This window comes from Ruditapes philippinarum, unplaced genomic scaffold, assembly GCF_026571515.1.
Source record: "Ruditapes philippinarum isolate M1 unplaced genomic scaffold, ASM2657151v2 ctg11931_1_1_1_1, whole genome shotgun sequence".
NCBI lineage: Eukaryota > Metazoa > Mollusca > Bivalvia > Venerida > Veneridae > Ruditapes > Ruditapes philippinarum.
Genome location: NW_026851749.1, coordinates 1 through 15,998, shown reverse-complemented (window position 1 = coordinate 15,998; position 15,998 = coordinate 1). Strand labels below are relative to the sequence as shown.

General features: G+C 32.3%; 1 protein-coding gene across 3 annotated transcripts; it reads left to right on the top strand.

The window, feature by feature from the left end:
* The first annotated feature begins 425 nt into the window (after positions 1–425).
* On the top strand, positions 426–9,139 carry LOC132738677 (uncharacterized). Of its 3 annotated transcripts, XM_060726275.1 has the most exons (8): positions 474–568; positions 815–1,245; positions 6,066–6,256; positions 6,507–6,599; positions 6,984–7,065; positions 7,553–7,702; positions 8,175–8,278; positions 8,744–9,139. In XM_060726275.1, the coding sequence occupies exons 3-8, from the start codon at positions 6,104–6,106 to the stop codon at positions 8,795–8,797; spliced, it is 636 nt and encodes a 211-aa protein (XP_060582258.1). In that variant the 5' UTR covers positions 474–568; positions 815–1,245; positions 6,066–6,103; the 3' UTR covers positions 8,798–9,139. The 3 variants fall into 3 exon arrangements, with proteins under 3 accessions (XP_060582249.1, XP_060582258.1, XP_060582239.1); XM_060726266.1 differs by lacking the exon at positions 815–1,245 and having other exon boundaries at positions 426–568; XM_060726256.1 differs by lacking the exons at positions 474–568; positions 815–1,245 and adding an exon at positions 4,915–5,012.
* Positions 9,140–15,998: the final 6,859 nt, after the last annotated feature.

Here is a 15,998-nt window from a genome sequence, read left to right as displayed (position 1 = left end):
TAAAAGACCAAAAGAAGTCATAACACAAATATTATGGTAATTAAACTGGTTCTAGAGGAAAGAGTTTTTAAGATTCTTTCTATCATTTCATTTGGTTGCTAGGGCAACCAGATTATGCATGGAATCAAATTATTTGAACATTTTTAAAGACAGACACCCAAAGAACAAACAATACTGGCACGTTTTGTAGAAATCGGACCTGTTTTTTTTAAAGGATTTTTTTTTTAAATTCACTATGTTTTCTATATTGCAGAAGCACACGCGCACGCACACACACACACGCGCGCGCACGCACGCACGCGCGCGCGCACACTTGCACGTATACACATACACGTACGTGCCCACATCCCTCTTCGCTGTCTTGTAAATAACAAACATTTATATTAAAGGAAAACAATTCAAGAGGTTTTGAAGAGTTTTGGTTTGAAAATCGACTATATTCTGATATTTATAGCTTATTGCTTTAATCGATAACATTGATTTTTATCATTATCGTTATAAAGAAAACATTTTATATATTCAATCACATTAGTGATTTTCATAAAACGGACTGGCAAATACTTGTTAGGTAAGTAATTTACTTACAATTAAAAAGAACTTCAACGAATTTCATTAATTTGGTTAAAAGATAGACACCAACGACTTTCATTAATCTAGTTAAAAGAAATATCTTTTGATTTATTCGTATAAACATTAAATAGAGACAATTGCCATTGGTTAATAACTTCTATGAATTCACTTATTGTAGCAAATAAAGTAGAAAAAACGGAATTGCTAAAGAACACCCAAAACGGCAAAATTAGAAATGTACCAGGTCGGTTTGATTGAGCCTGTGCTTTGACAGAACTAGAAAGTGAGACATAAAAAATGTAAAATTCAGTTTATGTTATATTAAAAGAAAAAACAAAAAAGAAAACAAAAACAAACAAACAAATCATATAGAGAAAATAACAGAATCGCTAAAGAAAGCCCAACACGACAAAATTGGAAATGTTGCATGCTCGGTTTGACTAAGCCTGTTCATGGACGGTACTGGAAAGTGCAAGTTACCGCCCACACCTTCTAACACCAGCTAACGTAGAATTCAACATTTAAACACGAAAATGGTGAACTTTGGAATTTATCAACATCCGCTGATGTGTTCACACGGAACCATCACAAACAACAACAACAACAAACACAAAACGACGACAAAAACGAAATTAACGCCTTTTAAATAAAACAAAAACCGTTTAAATTGTACAGGTTTATTTTACGTTTCATAACTTATCTATTTCTTTCTATCGCTTTTCTAGACCTTTGTCTAAATACAACTTGAATCGTTGCATATAATTGTAGAAAGTGAATAAAACGTTTCAAAAAGTATCCCCTGATATTAAATGTCGCTTTTTGACAAAAACACGGGGCGAAATGATATGCAATGTTTTTAATTTCATTTCCTTTTAACACGTGCGATAATTTAGTTTGTGTCATTCATCAATAATTGACTAGAAAGCGCCAGTTTACAAAATTAAATAAGTATCTGGTGTCGACCCCTTTACAATGAGTAAACTTAAAAATGGATGATGGTATTCTTGCAAACGTCAGAATGAATGAGTTTGAGTCATTGTGCGTATTATATTGTGTACAATACCGCATCGATTTGACTTATAATGTAAATCGCATGATTACGATACAAAAAAGGAAAAGAAAGAATAAAAAGTTTTACACTGTATGTTTTAGATTCACGTAAATTGTATCAAATCTCTTTAATAACACGCCTTTTTACATTGAAAATCATTGTTTAAAAATATATTAATTGGCGCAACACTTAAACTATTTATTTTATGTATTCATAAGCATATTTAATCTTTATTATTATCAAGCCTTTGTTGTTATTATATCATGTGACAGGCAGCGCAATTTCTAAGTGTCTATGTCATCAATAATCAATCTGATTAGTTGATCTAAATCAGACTTTTATGCGTCAAGTCTTTAATGTTTAAATATTTCAGTAATAACATACAGTCTAAGGGGTGTTCAGGAAGTTTGATTAAAATTTTTAAAATGGCACAAAATAGAGAAAAACAGAATCCCAAAGAAAGCAAAACACGTCAACATTCAAACTTCTGCAGCCTCGGTTTAAACAAGCCTATTCATGAACGTAAGTGGTAATTGTACGCAACAGTCCACACCCTCTAACACCGGTTTATGCAGAATTGAACATCTAACATGAACGATTTTTGAAACATTCGCAGATATGTATAATGCATTCTTGTTGAAAAGTTGTAAATCAGATATTTGTTTCTAATAATATATTGCAGTTTAGATATAAAAACACACCTAACCGAGTAACAGAAATTTAATACTACCAGTTTTAATACGTAGGAACATATGAGATGCGTTCCCATCAGTATATTTTAGCATAATAAAGGATTGTACCTTTCGGTATGTTTTACATTTTTTCTTGCTATGCATGTATGTACACTTTGTGAATTAAAGAATTTACAGTCAGTCATCCTTTCTTACATATTTCATTATAGTTACATGTATAATGGATGTGATAATATAAATGATCGTTGGTATAAGTAAATGTTGATAACAGTGTTACTGTATTTCATTTGAATGCGTTTAGAAATACAGATTAGAAATCAATTGATTCTAAACTCATAAATAGATCGAGGAAGACAAATATTGATAGAAAATCTGTTAAAGTACAATTAAGTATTTTATTAAAATTAATGTATTGCAAAACAGTTCTAACTTAAATGATTACTCAACTTTATCTAGGTAAATAATGTATTTTATTAAATATTTTAAGTTATTATTAATTAAGTTTAAAATTATACATTCTGACCACTCCCTTCATAATGTTTTACTTTTATATCCACATGGTAAAGAGTGAACAATATACACGTGATTTTGTTCCCTTGTATGAATATCTATCTCTCTCAACAGTTTATCATAATAAGGCATTATTTAGCCCAGACATCACCCCATTTCGGCAAGATAATTCGAATATTTGGTAAAAAAAGTCAATTCAATAGTGTACGTTGGCAAATTAACCCAGTTGTTTGACACAATCAGACAATCTTAAGACATTTAAACACCGTATTTTGACAAAACAACATGGTAGTTTGATGAAATAAAGCTGTGCTTTTACAAGTCAACACCAAATTTCGACAAGAGAACACTACTGTTTCAAATGACATAATATGACACCTTACAGACAAGCCAAAACGACATTTTGACATAATAACACTTCTGTTTGAAATAATTAAACAATGTTAACACAAGTCAACATCATATTCTAAAGAGATAAGACTACCTACTGTTACGCATAATAAGACAATATTTAGACAAGTCGACAAATTACAATGGCATTACAACGCGTATATTTGACATGATAAGAGGCTTTCTTGGCAAGATATAAAGAAATGTAATAACATGAGGCAGCTATGGCGTTCCATAAAAGAGCCTATGCAGCTTGTGTATATCGGGCATTCAAAGTGTACCATGTCCCAGAGTCTTCTTTGAGAGAAGGACTAGACATAATGTCACCCTTGAGGCACGTCCTGGACCAGAGACTCTATTGTCGTCTCTGGAGGAGGAATAATTAGCACAGCATATAAAGTATATGGCCAGATATGGATACACCATGACAGACATGGCTGCTGGCTATGTCAGTTCAATTGGGCGAAGGGTGATTTAAGTACTGTACGGTACTATAGTTTCATGAAAAGAAACGCAGACTTGAAAGCTGTCAAGCCTCAAAAGCTTGATTTGGATAGAGCTAAAACTACCTCTGAAGAAAACATGAACAAGTATTTAAAAAAACTGAAGAAAAAGCACTGTACCTTAATTCTGTCTCTTTAGATAGACGAGCCACATTAATCCTGTATGATGATCACAAAAGTCATGTATTGTTGACTTTGAATTAATTGGCTAGACGGATGAATGTGGTCCTCTTTGTACTTCCCCCATATACTAGTCATCTCACAAAACCACTGGATGTTGGTGTTCATGGCCCATTCAAAGCATTCTTCTTCACTGAGTGTCAGCAGTATTTGCAGAACAACCCGGTGTATACATTACCTAGTATGAAATTGCTTCACTAACTTCGAAGCTGTACTTGAAAGCTTTCTCTCCATCAAATATCACATTGTTGCATTTATTATAAATTCACAATTGTACAGTTATTGTTCACTTAACTACATTAGGTAGTTGACACATCTATGACTTGTAGCGGCTTTTAAAAGTCTCCCAGTACATTTAATCAATGATGTTATATTTTCGATCATCGTTCAGCACGACATTATTGTTGTGTATAGATGTTATGCGGTACTTTTAATTTCTTCTATTTGGCTTCTATTTGGCCTTTTTTCAACTTGGGTGGTTCCAGTATTCCTACTTGAATACTGTTTAATCACCCTTAGGATATGGTGCCTGCTTTTTAATTTTTTCTTTTGACGTCATATCTGTGATGTGCAGGCTTCATAACCTCAGATCCCCTTTCAAATTCCGTTTTATGTAGTTCCGCCCATTGTTTTCTCGTTTAGGGCTCAAGCATTCTTTTACTTGGGGACCATACGCCGCTTTTCATGGAATGACACTACTGTGTCACATTGAAGGTTCCATGATAACCGCCGTATGAACATATCTGCGATGTTTCTAAATTCAAAATTTCACCATTTTCGTGTTAAATGTTGAATTCTGTTTAAGCCAGTGCTAGAGAGCGTGGACGGTAATTTGCACTTTCCATTACCGTCCATGAACAGACTCAATCAAACCGAGCCTGCAACATTTTCAATTTTGTCGTGTTGGGCTTTCTTTTGGGATTCTGTATTTCTCTATTTTGCTGAAAGCGTACTGTATGGTAAAGATTTTTACCGCGAGAATATAAATAACTTTTTTTGCAATGTCAATATCATGATACCTGTTTATAAAATGGCGGAAATACAACTGAAATGATTTCACGTCGATTTCCTTCATGTAAATTATTCAATTAATGGTTAAATTGGATGAAGAACAAGGTAAATATTTTGTTTGTTATTACATGACTTTATTTCCTTAGTATTGCGAGAATACCTGCACAAACAGGTTAATTACAAATGTTATTTTCGAGATTGCAACAGCTAGTACAATACAATTCAATTATAATACATGCGTAATTACAATTAAATTTATTATGGAATAAAACTTCCGAAACAAAATATCATACGATTTATTTTAGAAGGGTTTGAACAGTTAAACAATAATTTCGTGTATGAGCCATTCGCTCTTCAGTACCAAGAGTTTCGGAGTTAATCTGTTTCAAAAATAAAACAATATTATTGGAGAATGCAGATTCAGACATAAAGAGTTGCGCACTTCAACAACTAACACCGCTGTTAGAATTTACTATAATCGGTATCACATATTCTTTTGTTGATATTGTACATAATTATAAGAAAGAAAAATACTTACATAAATTTATTTGATTTTGATTTCTCAATCGGTTACATTAATGACACTGGGATAAATCAAAACCTTTTTTATTAATAAATCTATAATCAGTATATAATCATTATCTTCAAACAATATTATATAAAATAATTTAAATATACTGTAACTGCATAGTTTATATCAAACAGCGAATGAAATTTTATCACAAATAGTTATAATCACAGATTCAATGCACCAAAATTACTTCCCTTTAGGCTAACAAATGGCTGTAACTTGACTGAAATCATAATGAAAAATAATTGAAATATGTGCTTGAAATAAATGGCTTTTACGTTCTTAAGGCGTTCATATTTGAGTCAATAATTTTGCGTTGCAAATGCGCTACTCACTGCAGGAAGGCGTTTTGATTTTTCATTTATCATTTTAATCACACACATGTTATTTATTAAAGTTAGAAACTTTATCTCCCACTTCTAATTCTGTTGCCATTTTAATATTTTTGTATGACTTGATGCTTCCGAAGAATGCATTTTTATAAATGAAACTGCCCTTTATTTATATCTCGTTCCTAGTTTTGAATAACATATATATGATTGAAGGTATGGTTACTATATTTTACTTTTGTGAAAATGTCATTGCAGCATTGAAATTAACACCTTTGCTGCTAATACCAGCCAAAATGAACATTACACTGCGAACATCATTATCGATTGCCATTGTTTTACTGATAATGCGGAAAGATCATACAGATGCATGCTGCTTTCCAAGCCAATTTGAAGGTCAACTAAACATTTTGATGCCAAAGGAAAATAATGCCGGGTCTTACAAGGAGGTATTTAGTTTCAAAACTTAAAATCTGATATAAAGAAATATAAATAAAAAAAGAAAAACAAAAAATAAACAACTTTTTAATTTTAACGAAATATAAAAAAATATTAAAATTCATGAAATTGTGTATATCGCCAATACAAAGGTCGCAGTTCTCTCTACATGCTTGATGTTAAAACCTAAAATGAATTGGGCAGCATATATAACTTTATCTGAAAAATAAACTATGACATGTCTCCTTCAATTTGTTACAGAAAGATATTGACATCACGTTTGACTGGACAAAAAGACGCATAAGAGAGTACTTTCCAGCTGAAGGTTATGTGCAATTACTGTTTTTCGAAAAGGTATTATTACATAAAATCATACATGTCGTAACTGCATTGTTTAGACTAGCTACTGTCTTCCGATTTTATTCAAAGGTTCATTATTAGCACTTGATCAAAGTTAAATAATAGAAATATCTTTATTACTCCAAAATATGAACACAGAGAAGTGAAGTATACATCCTTGTAAGATTATTTATAAATCAAACAAATAAAGATAATTATTTGATATACGTATTTTATAGATTTACACAATGATTACAATATAAGTTCATTGAAACAAATAAACTTTAGTTAAAAAAATATTAGTTTACTTTATTTTTATTAATGAAATCTGAAGTCAGAATTTGTATCTTACATTTAATGTTTTGCAATTTTCCTAAATATAAATAATTTTATTGGCAGGCTGTCAGCTATATCATCCAGAATTCAACTTGCAGTGTCGGACAACTGTCTCCTTTCCCATACGGAGCATTCTGTGTCCCAGGTATGTATGACAAAATGAATTTCAACGACATTCGTCAGGGTATCTTTGTGTAGCGTATACTAAATAATTCCATATGGCCCACACCTTCATCAGCAAAACATATACCATTTTCAAGATCTTCATTAACGTCATCCGTTGCGCAGAATTTGAATATGTTTTAGCTATTTTAAAATACATTTCCTCAGTCCATCTAGAACAAAATATGGTAAACAAGCTCATCAAGGAAAGGCGGCGTTCAATGAACACAGCCCAAAGTCATAGAACACATTGAGTTATACTTATGGAAAGGATTATATTTTGCAAATACTATCCGCGGTTGTACGAGTAGTCCAGTTTCAACGTGTTCTTTTTCCTCATCCTATTTTTATATAATTATATTAATGAATGTTTTTCAATTAACGTTGAACTTCATTTTTTTTCATTTTTGAAACCATCGTTAAATTATTGAAGTCATTAATATGTAGAGAAAATTATGTTTTATTTTCAGATAATGCTAAACGTATGAAAAGTTACACACTTGGTATGAAAAAGCAGATAAATGTCACTGATTATTTGTATACAATGGATCAAATGCAGATATTGCGGACAATATCTGACAAATGTGTGCCGGTGGCGGATTTATATTTCCAGGAGAAGTGTAAGCGTTATATAACATATCTTATGAATAAATCTACGCAAAGTTTAGCTCAATCAGATGAGGTGGTTCTGACGACTGGTGATGGGTGAAAAATTTTATTTTATGAGGCTTTGAATTTGCAATATAAATTGTTTTTAATATTTTCAAATTCGTTCATGTTTTGTAATAAGGAAATAAGGTCTCCCTTATGAAACTTTAACAAAACAAAAATTTATACATTCATGTACAATTTATATCTTACGTCCATTAACGTTATTGAGCAAAAGGAAATAAATAAATGTAATATCTTAATCACGAAACAAATAATAAATTATGTAAAAAGTAAGTTATGATAAAGTAGTATTGCAAATTTTAAGTGATGATATTTTGTATTTTAATAGTATGCTTCGTTGAAATTATAGTTAATAAGATACTAATATTAATATATTACACACATCTTATCAGTTTTTAAAATATTGTGCTGTCCTTCTAGCAAACTTTATCACATACATGGTCACCTATCAGAACTTGACTCCTGGAATTAAAGACGAAAAGGTGTTTGATGTACCAAGTTTCTGCAAATCAAGCACCAAGAAGGTATTCATTTTCAAAGCAATAAAGTGAACGAGATCAATTGTTCAAAATATGAAAGTGGCATTTTGTCTGTAGCATATAGTAAAAACTGTCTAAGAACTGTTTCGATCCAAACAATCATGCAAGTTTTTCATTTTGCAAAAATATGTTTTTTATGGTTCTCATCATATATAATTGTAGAATATTATCTAAAACTACATGTAAGTAATATATGCCGTTGGTAAACGACACTAGACTTACAATAAAAGACCCAAAATATGCATAAATAGTCATGCAATAGAAATCTGGTTATTAATTCCGCTTTATCAGTCATTACACAATACATTTATATTAATACTTGATCTTAAATAATTTTACTTTTGGTAAACTTTTTAGAATTATTTTGGCTCATCTGTAGGCATGTAGCTTTTCAGCTCAAATAGAAGTTTTGTTATTGCTTTTGATAATCGATGTTTCTTCTTTTTGTAGAAAATAAATTCACGAATAAAGAAGACCAATCTTTTCTGGGATGCCTTCGTTTAAAGTGCAGTGATTTTATCAGCGTTTTCGAAAATGTGAAATATATAAAGATATGTTTCCATTTACAAGGAATATAAATCGGATAAACATAACGTTTTAAAAGACCAAAGTGAAAGCAAAATGTTTGTTTAGAACAAAGAAAAGAAAAACAACAACTAAATAACTGAACACGTTACACAACTAACTGTTTTCATTTTCGTTTTACCATTAGTATGATTGATAGTTTGAAACTTGGAAATATCTGATATTGACACTTTTCTAAAACTATTAGCATGAAATCATGCCTTAATATTATAGTTAGTTTGTACACATAATGTATTAAGAAATCAAAATATCATTCATGTACAGGTTTTAAAGTAAACTAGATCCGGACATCATTTTAAATGTTTATGATATAAAGTATATGCTTGTATTTATATTTTGCATATATATATGTTGGGTATCGCGAATTCCCGGTACTCTCTTTAAACATCATGTTCTTCTTCCCGTCACTTTAAACTGGTTCCGATACGGTTTTGCCACTAAAAATGACCATTCCGTCATGTTCTAGCTCACATCTTTTTAATTATGCCACATTTCATGTGCTAGGGCCGATTCATTTCTTCAAATCTGCTGATAAAATATATGAATCTGTGTCGCACATTCACATTTACCATGTTTTAATCAATCGTGACTTATCATGAGTTATCTATGTCAGCAGCAACATATAAAAAGCATGCGAATACGCAATTATTTGTACTGAATGCTTAAAATTATTTGATTTAGACAAGTTATGTCCTACTGATATATTAACTGAGAAATGATCTCGCAATCCAAAGTTACGTTAGTCACATTTACTCATCAAATCTGGGAAATCATATTCAAATTACTCAATTAAATTTAATTTGTTAATTTCAACTTTAATCGCGATAAACATTATACTTTTCATTTTTGTGTTACCGAAAACACTTAAGTATTCTCTGTCTCATTTTTATCTTGTATCGTTTGTTATTGAATAAATGATAATCACGACATATTTATAGATGAAAATAGCTGTTTTAGAATAACTGCTATGTTACCATCCTTCAGTGTGACCATTATTAAACTGTCTTTGTATGTAAACGTGATACTAGACTTTTGCAGCTTACTCTGACGCGGACAGTGGACATCTGATAACAAACAGATGCTGCGGGGAATTTCTCAAAATGGTTGTAAACTGAAAAGAATAAGATAAACAAGATCAAGAAGGAAAGGCGGCGTTCAATGAACACAAACCCCATATGACCCAGGAAAAAGAACCAATGGCAAGGAGCCCAGGCGGACCCCAAACAAAAACAGGACAGGGCAAAGACAGAGCACGGACAGGTTAAATATTTAATGATAAATAATTTATAACTTATTAGTCAAAATTCAGAACATTTAACTTTCTCATCTATACATGGGAGTATCGGAAGTAACAATACTTCTGGTGATAAAGATATTATTTATATGACATTTTATTGTCACAATTTATTTAACATGGTGCATTTATATATAATTTTTCAATCATCATCGGAGCTGACTCCAAGTTCTCTTAATAATTTGGGATCTTTCTTTGTGATGAACTTGTTGTATTTGCTGGCTTTCTTTAATCAGTGCTGCTAGTAGCCTTTTTCTACCCCTGCCCCTGTCATTGTTGTTCTCTCCGGCATGTTGATCCACGGTTGTCGGTCTCGGAGCGGCAACCACGGTTGCCGGCCTCGGAGAGGCAGCCACGGTTACCAGTCTCGGAGAGGCAGCCATGGTTACCGGTCTTGGAGAGGCAGTCACGGTTGCCGGTCTTGGAGATGCAGCCACGGTAACCAGTCTCGGAGAGGTAGCTACGGTTACCGGTCTTTGAGAGGCAGCCATGGTTACCGGTCTTGGAGAGGCAGCCATGGTTACCGGTCTCGGAGAGGCAGCCATGGTTACCGGTCTCGGAGCGGCAGCCATGGTTACCGGTCTTGGAGTGGAAGTCATGGTTACCGGTCTCGGAGAGGCAGCCACGGTTACCGGTCTTGTAGAGGCAGCCACGTTACCGGTCTTGGAGAGGCAGCGAAGGTTACCGGTCTTGGAGAGGCAGCGATGGTGACCGGTCTTGGAGAGGCAACCATGATTAACGGTCTTTGAGAGGCAGCGGCGGTTAACGGTTTCGGAGAGGCAGCCACGGTTGCCGGTCTTGCAAAGGCAGCCGCGGTTACCGGTCTCGCACTAGGTCCGGGTTGTTGGTCAATCGCTACAAAGGGAAAATGTATATTAACGAAACATATTCATTGATTCAAATTTTTTACAGCAGTCAGTATTTTATAGTCTAATACTGTATTCTTATAAAACTGTATATTAGAATATTTTATCGCAATTGTGAGTTTTATTGTTTCTAAAGCTGAAGCATATTTTTCAACATTTATTTCCATTTTTGATATAAACATAAATCATTTTACAATTTCACTTGTCCTGGGTTTGTAAAATTCAATTATTTAATATTGTATACACGTTATATATACATGTTTATAGTTATAAATGGCATTTAGTAAATAAATTATATTACCTTACCGCCCCGCTACTTACCTTACCTTACATAACCTAACTGTATTGTACAGTACTGTTCAGATAATACAGGAGTAATTCTTTATGTGAGAGTCGCTTCCTTAGTTACATAAATGATGAACAGCTTTATGCACTGATGACAAATATTGGTCCAGGAGATGAACTTGATTCCCCCTCCCCGAGTTAAACATACTAGGAGATAAGATATATCCTAACAGGTATCCGACCATAACAGGATATACGTCTGTACAACTGTCGCGAACACGAGGCCAAGAAAGCAGAAAATTTGGGTGTGGAAACATTCAAGAAAACTGTTATGTAACACGCCGGAATTGTTTGCAGACGAAAGAAATTGGTTTGAAATTGGTTTGAACTATTAACATAAATTTGAAAACTTGATTGTTTATTATCATTTACTTACCCTTTACTTTAAATTAATACACAGTATTATTATTTTGAGAAAACCCCAGAAAAGTATCAGAAGTCCATCGTCTGCTGTCGGATTAAGCTAAAAAAGTCTATATATCGATAGAACGAAGGAGATATTCAGCGAAAATTTTTTTTTAAACATAATCGACCTCGTATGAGTAAACCTCTTTACACTACAAACTAAGTTTGACTCTTTATAGTGCAAATCATAAACTCTAGTACTGTTAATTGTTTTAAAAAATATGTATATTGTTATTATAGACGCTTGGGACAAAATAAATAGGGGTCGTCTTCTAACCATACAAATCAACATGACTATATTCTATACAATGAAACTGAATTCTGAAGGGTTCTCCAATTATTTGTTGGATTTTTTAAAGATGTCAGGTGATTATGGTAATACTGCCTTGAATTTTAGAATACTGGCCTCAAGAATCAATACAGTACATTCAAAAACATAAGCAACATCACAATTTAGGAAGGTAGGCACAATCGTTATCTACATGTAGTTATTGTTTGGACCAGTTTTTAGTGGTCATGTTTACGTTGACCGGTATGCAATATTCCCATCACGTTTTACATAGGGTTTTCACAACTCAAGTTATTGGACCAGCTTCACAATATTTACGTACGAAAGGACCCCGGCCACTATACAAATGGGGATATAACACACTCCTCGAACAGCTAAAAACAACTTCATACTCAAACATCACATCACTATCATCAAAGCAGCTGCAGTTTGCGGATAAAGTACTTGTGTAAACTTCCGGTAATGATAAATCATAAGAGATTTATTATTTTTTATTTACAAACTTAAGGAAATATATTTTTTATCTGTATTATTTTGACGAGCCAATAAGATGCTATAAGGAAGATAATGTATTATGAGGGTCCAGAAAAATATTCTACTCTGGGTTTTAATTTTGAAACCTGTGTAAGTTTTAGTAGTATTTCTAAAAGAATTATTTATCTTGAGTATTTAGCACTACCAAATATCACATATTCAATACCTCAAAAGAAAACAGATGAATTAAATTTAGTCTGTTTGACGAAAAGAAGAGTTTTGATGAAAGTTCGTTAAAGAAAGCAAAAGATTCTCACGTGTTAGAAATAATAAATGTCACAGTTACTCAGGTCGTCAGCTAGCTGCAATGGTTAATATTAACCACTTAATAAGACGCTAGCAAAAATATTACAATGTCATGTTTGTAAGAAGACGTTATCATGTATAAGGTGTGCCCTTGACAATCCTTGTGCTAGGAGTGTCTCTAAGGTAAACTTTTTTCACTTTCTTCATCGCAGCGTTCTTGCAAAACTGAACTCCGTATGACCCTAGAGAACAGCTTGTCCTCTAAAATGGAACAAAAATTCAACATCATTTAAAGAAATGAAACTAGCAATCTGTGGTTTTTGTTATTTTAACTTTCAATACTTATTATTCACCTTATTGTTGATCTTAGGCAAAGAAATTTTCTAGTACGAGATAATATGACTATCATAGACAGTGTATCTTTACTAAGAGTTTTTATGACAGATATATAATTATACTTTGTATCATTTAAGCAATCACTACGCATCCTGTCCGACCACAATAGCGATTCTTGCCTTGATATAGGGCTACCTAAATTGTAACAGATACATCGTAAAGTCCAAGTTCTTACAGTCTTAATGAATGTCGCCTTGCAATGCTTATTTTTATTTATTTTCATATTAGATAAGCAAGACGTAATTTACCAAATATCAGCTTGGAATAAATCATTTTGTGCGACATTTTAAATAGCTATGAACTTTTTTTTAAATAGACATTTTAAGATTGCAGAAAACTGTTTAATTAAGGAAAGCATGATCTACTAGAATATTTTGGTCACTATATTGTACAAACAATTTTCTTTTAATTCCTGGTATGTATTATTAAAGTAATCACCTTGTCCGTGTGTACTTTGCCTTGTTCCCTGTCCTGTTGTTGTTCGGGTCCCTTTCCGGTGGTACTGCGTTGCTGGGTCGTGTCGGTCGACCTTATTTGTTGATCTTGTTTTAAATTTATTTCAAGAAAAGTCATGGATAGCGTTTCCTACTTGTTACACCGATACATAAATGCAAGTGTCAACAAGTGACATAAATTTTTGAATGGCCCTTGTTTTCAAGCTGTGGTGATTCATAAGCTAACTACTAACTACCAGGAAGATTTCGTAATTTTGAAGGGCTATAAATCGAGATATGTTGGAGTTTAATTGAATAGAAATAGATAAACTTGTCAAGAGATATTTTATAGCTTAGTGAGCAGTAAATTTCAAGTCGATAGAGGTAAGTCATTTACATATTGCATGTTGTATTATTGTTTTATTTATGTCGAATACTCAACAATGTCTTTCTTATGATTATCATTACTGCACTAATGTGAAGTAACACTGCAATATAAGCAATGAACATAGTCAAATGCTTGTTTCCTTTTGTGAGAAAGCGTTATCATATACTGCATGGGCCTATGTCAATACTGTACCTATTATATCGTCATTGTATTACTGATTAATTAAAAAATTGAATTAACGGGTTTTCTTTATAGGAAACTTTATTATTCTTCAAACATTCTGCTGACACATTACATTTAAAATTAATAATATGATTAATAAATTCCGAGTATGCATTCAGATTTCATATATCCTTAACAAAGAATATGTTAACTTTGATCATTCACTTGTCCTAAAAACTGTTCTAATATTCTTGATAACTGAAAGGTATTGTTTGTCTGACAAACGTAGGAAAAAAGTCATTTTTATAAGAAACCAGAATAATCAATTAAACCTAATGTGTGTGTCACGGTACGGTATGTCAAATGTACGGTAGTACTTTCTGTACAAGCATTTTATCGTACGTAAAGACGAATGTAACAAAGACAGATATTCGGATATACATGAATTTTCACATTTAAACGTGCGTTTATGCTCATGCACCATTCAATTGCGCATTTTATTAATCACAATATGGAAAACAGTGCAAAAATGGGACAAAAAAGAAGACAATGACTTTCAAGAGACTTTACTGAGGGCTTTTGACTTGACGGTACTGGAAATATCTTCTCAATATTTGTGTACTATTTGTGTATAATACCTTTAGTGCAAAGTTTCAGAACAGTACATTCGCTTTGCACTCAAATCGGGCTAAAACATGTTGAGTGCTTCACTTGATTCATGTAAAAATTAAAACTTTTATGGTTTTAGGCTTTTGGACCTCAGTGGATTTCCTTAAATAGTTGAAGATAGTTATTAAGTAAAGGAAAGAAATTATGAAATTAAAAAAAAACAATAGTATTTAATACTCGCAAATATTCGTATGCTAGCTTTCTTTGTTACAATATTTAATCGAACAATTGTATATGTGGCAAGTAAAACAAATACGTAATATATGTGGCGATTTCACCTTCAACTCTTAAGTCTAAGAGACTTGACGAATAATGGTCTATGAACCTCATTGCAGGAAACAATCATGGGAATACTCGTTCCAGTCCGTGACTCATTGCTAGTTATCATACTGTTTGTGATGTGGCCATCATGTCATGCAGATGTTTGCTGTTTTCCAAAACAGCTTGAAGGACAACTTAGTATGCTGTATTCAAGAGCGACTGGTTCTGACTTATTTACTGAGGTAATCAATAGATCAAACATAATTATCTTTCTTGTTATTTGCATTTTAAATAGAATCAGAAAAAATAAATTACTCTTTCAACCTTTTAATATAATTCTTACAAGATGCATTAATTTTACCACAATTAATTGTCATCACAAAAAATCTTAATGTTAATCAAAATAAAAAAAATGAATTTAATTCCTTTACATATGATTGAAATGGTGAACATAAAAATTCATGTTTTTTTTTTTAAAATAACATTTTGTTTTCCTTTATAAAATAGAGAAAATAAGATCTAAGTATACTTTTTGCTTGCTGTTGATATATTTAACAGATAAATATGGATGTTTCGTTCGACTGGACAAATAAGAGAATACGTGAATATATTCCTGCCACTGGTTATTTACAATTACTCTTCTTCGGAAAGGTTTGAATAATTATCTAACGTTAAAGTGTTACGTCTATTTTTGTGTGTTATCTTAGAAAGTGTCAAAATGTTTATGTTTAATGTTCATGTCTAAGGTAAAGTCTATAGTATTGTCATTGCTTTTCAAACTGAAAATATAAACGTAAAAGACATTTAATGAATATACAAAATAAACAGTGT

Bases quoted from the DNA above. Each gene is read 5' to 3' on its own strand.
- LOC132738677 (XM_060726256.1), top strand. From the start codon at position 4,988: ATGGTTAAATTGGATGAAGAACAAG. The intron at 5,013-6,065 runs GTAAATATTTTG...ATGTCATTGCAG, and splicing joins TAAATTGGATGAAGAACAAG to CATTGAAATTAACACCTTTG. The intron at 6,257-6,506 runs GTATTTAGTTTC...AATTTGTTACAG, and splicing joins ATGCCGGGTCTTACAAGGAG to AAAGATATTGACATCACGTT.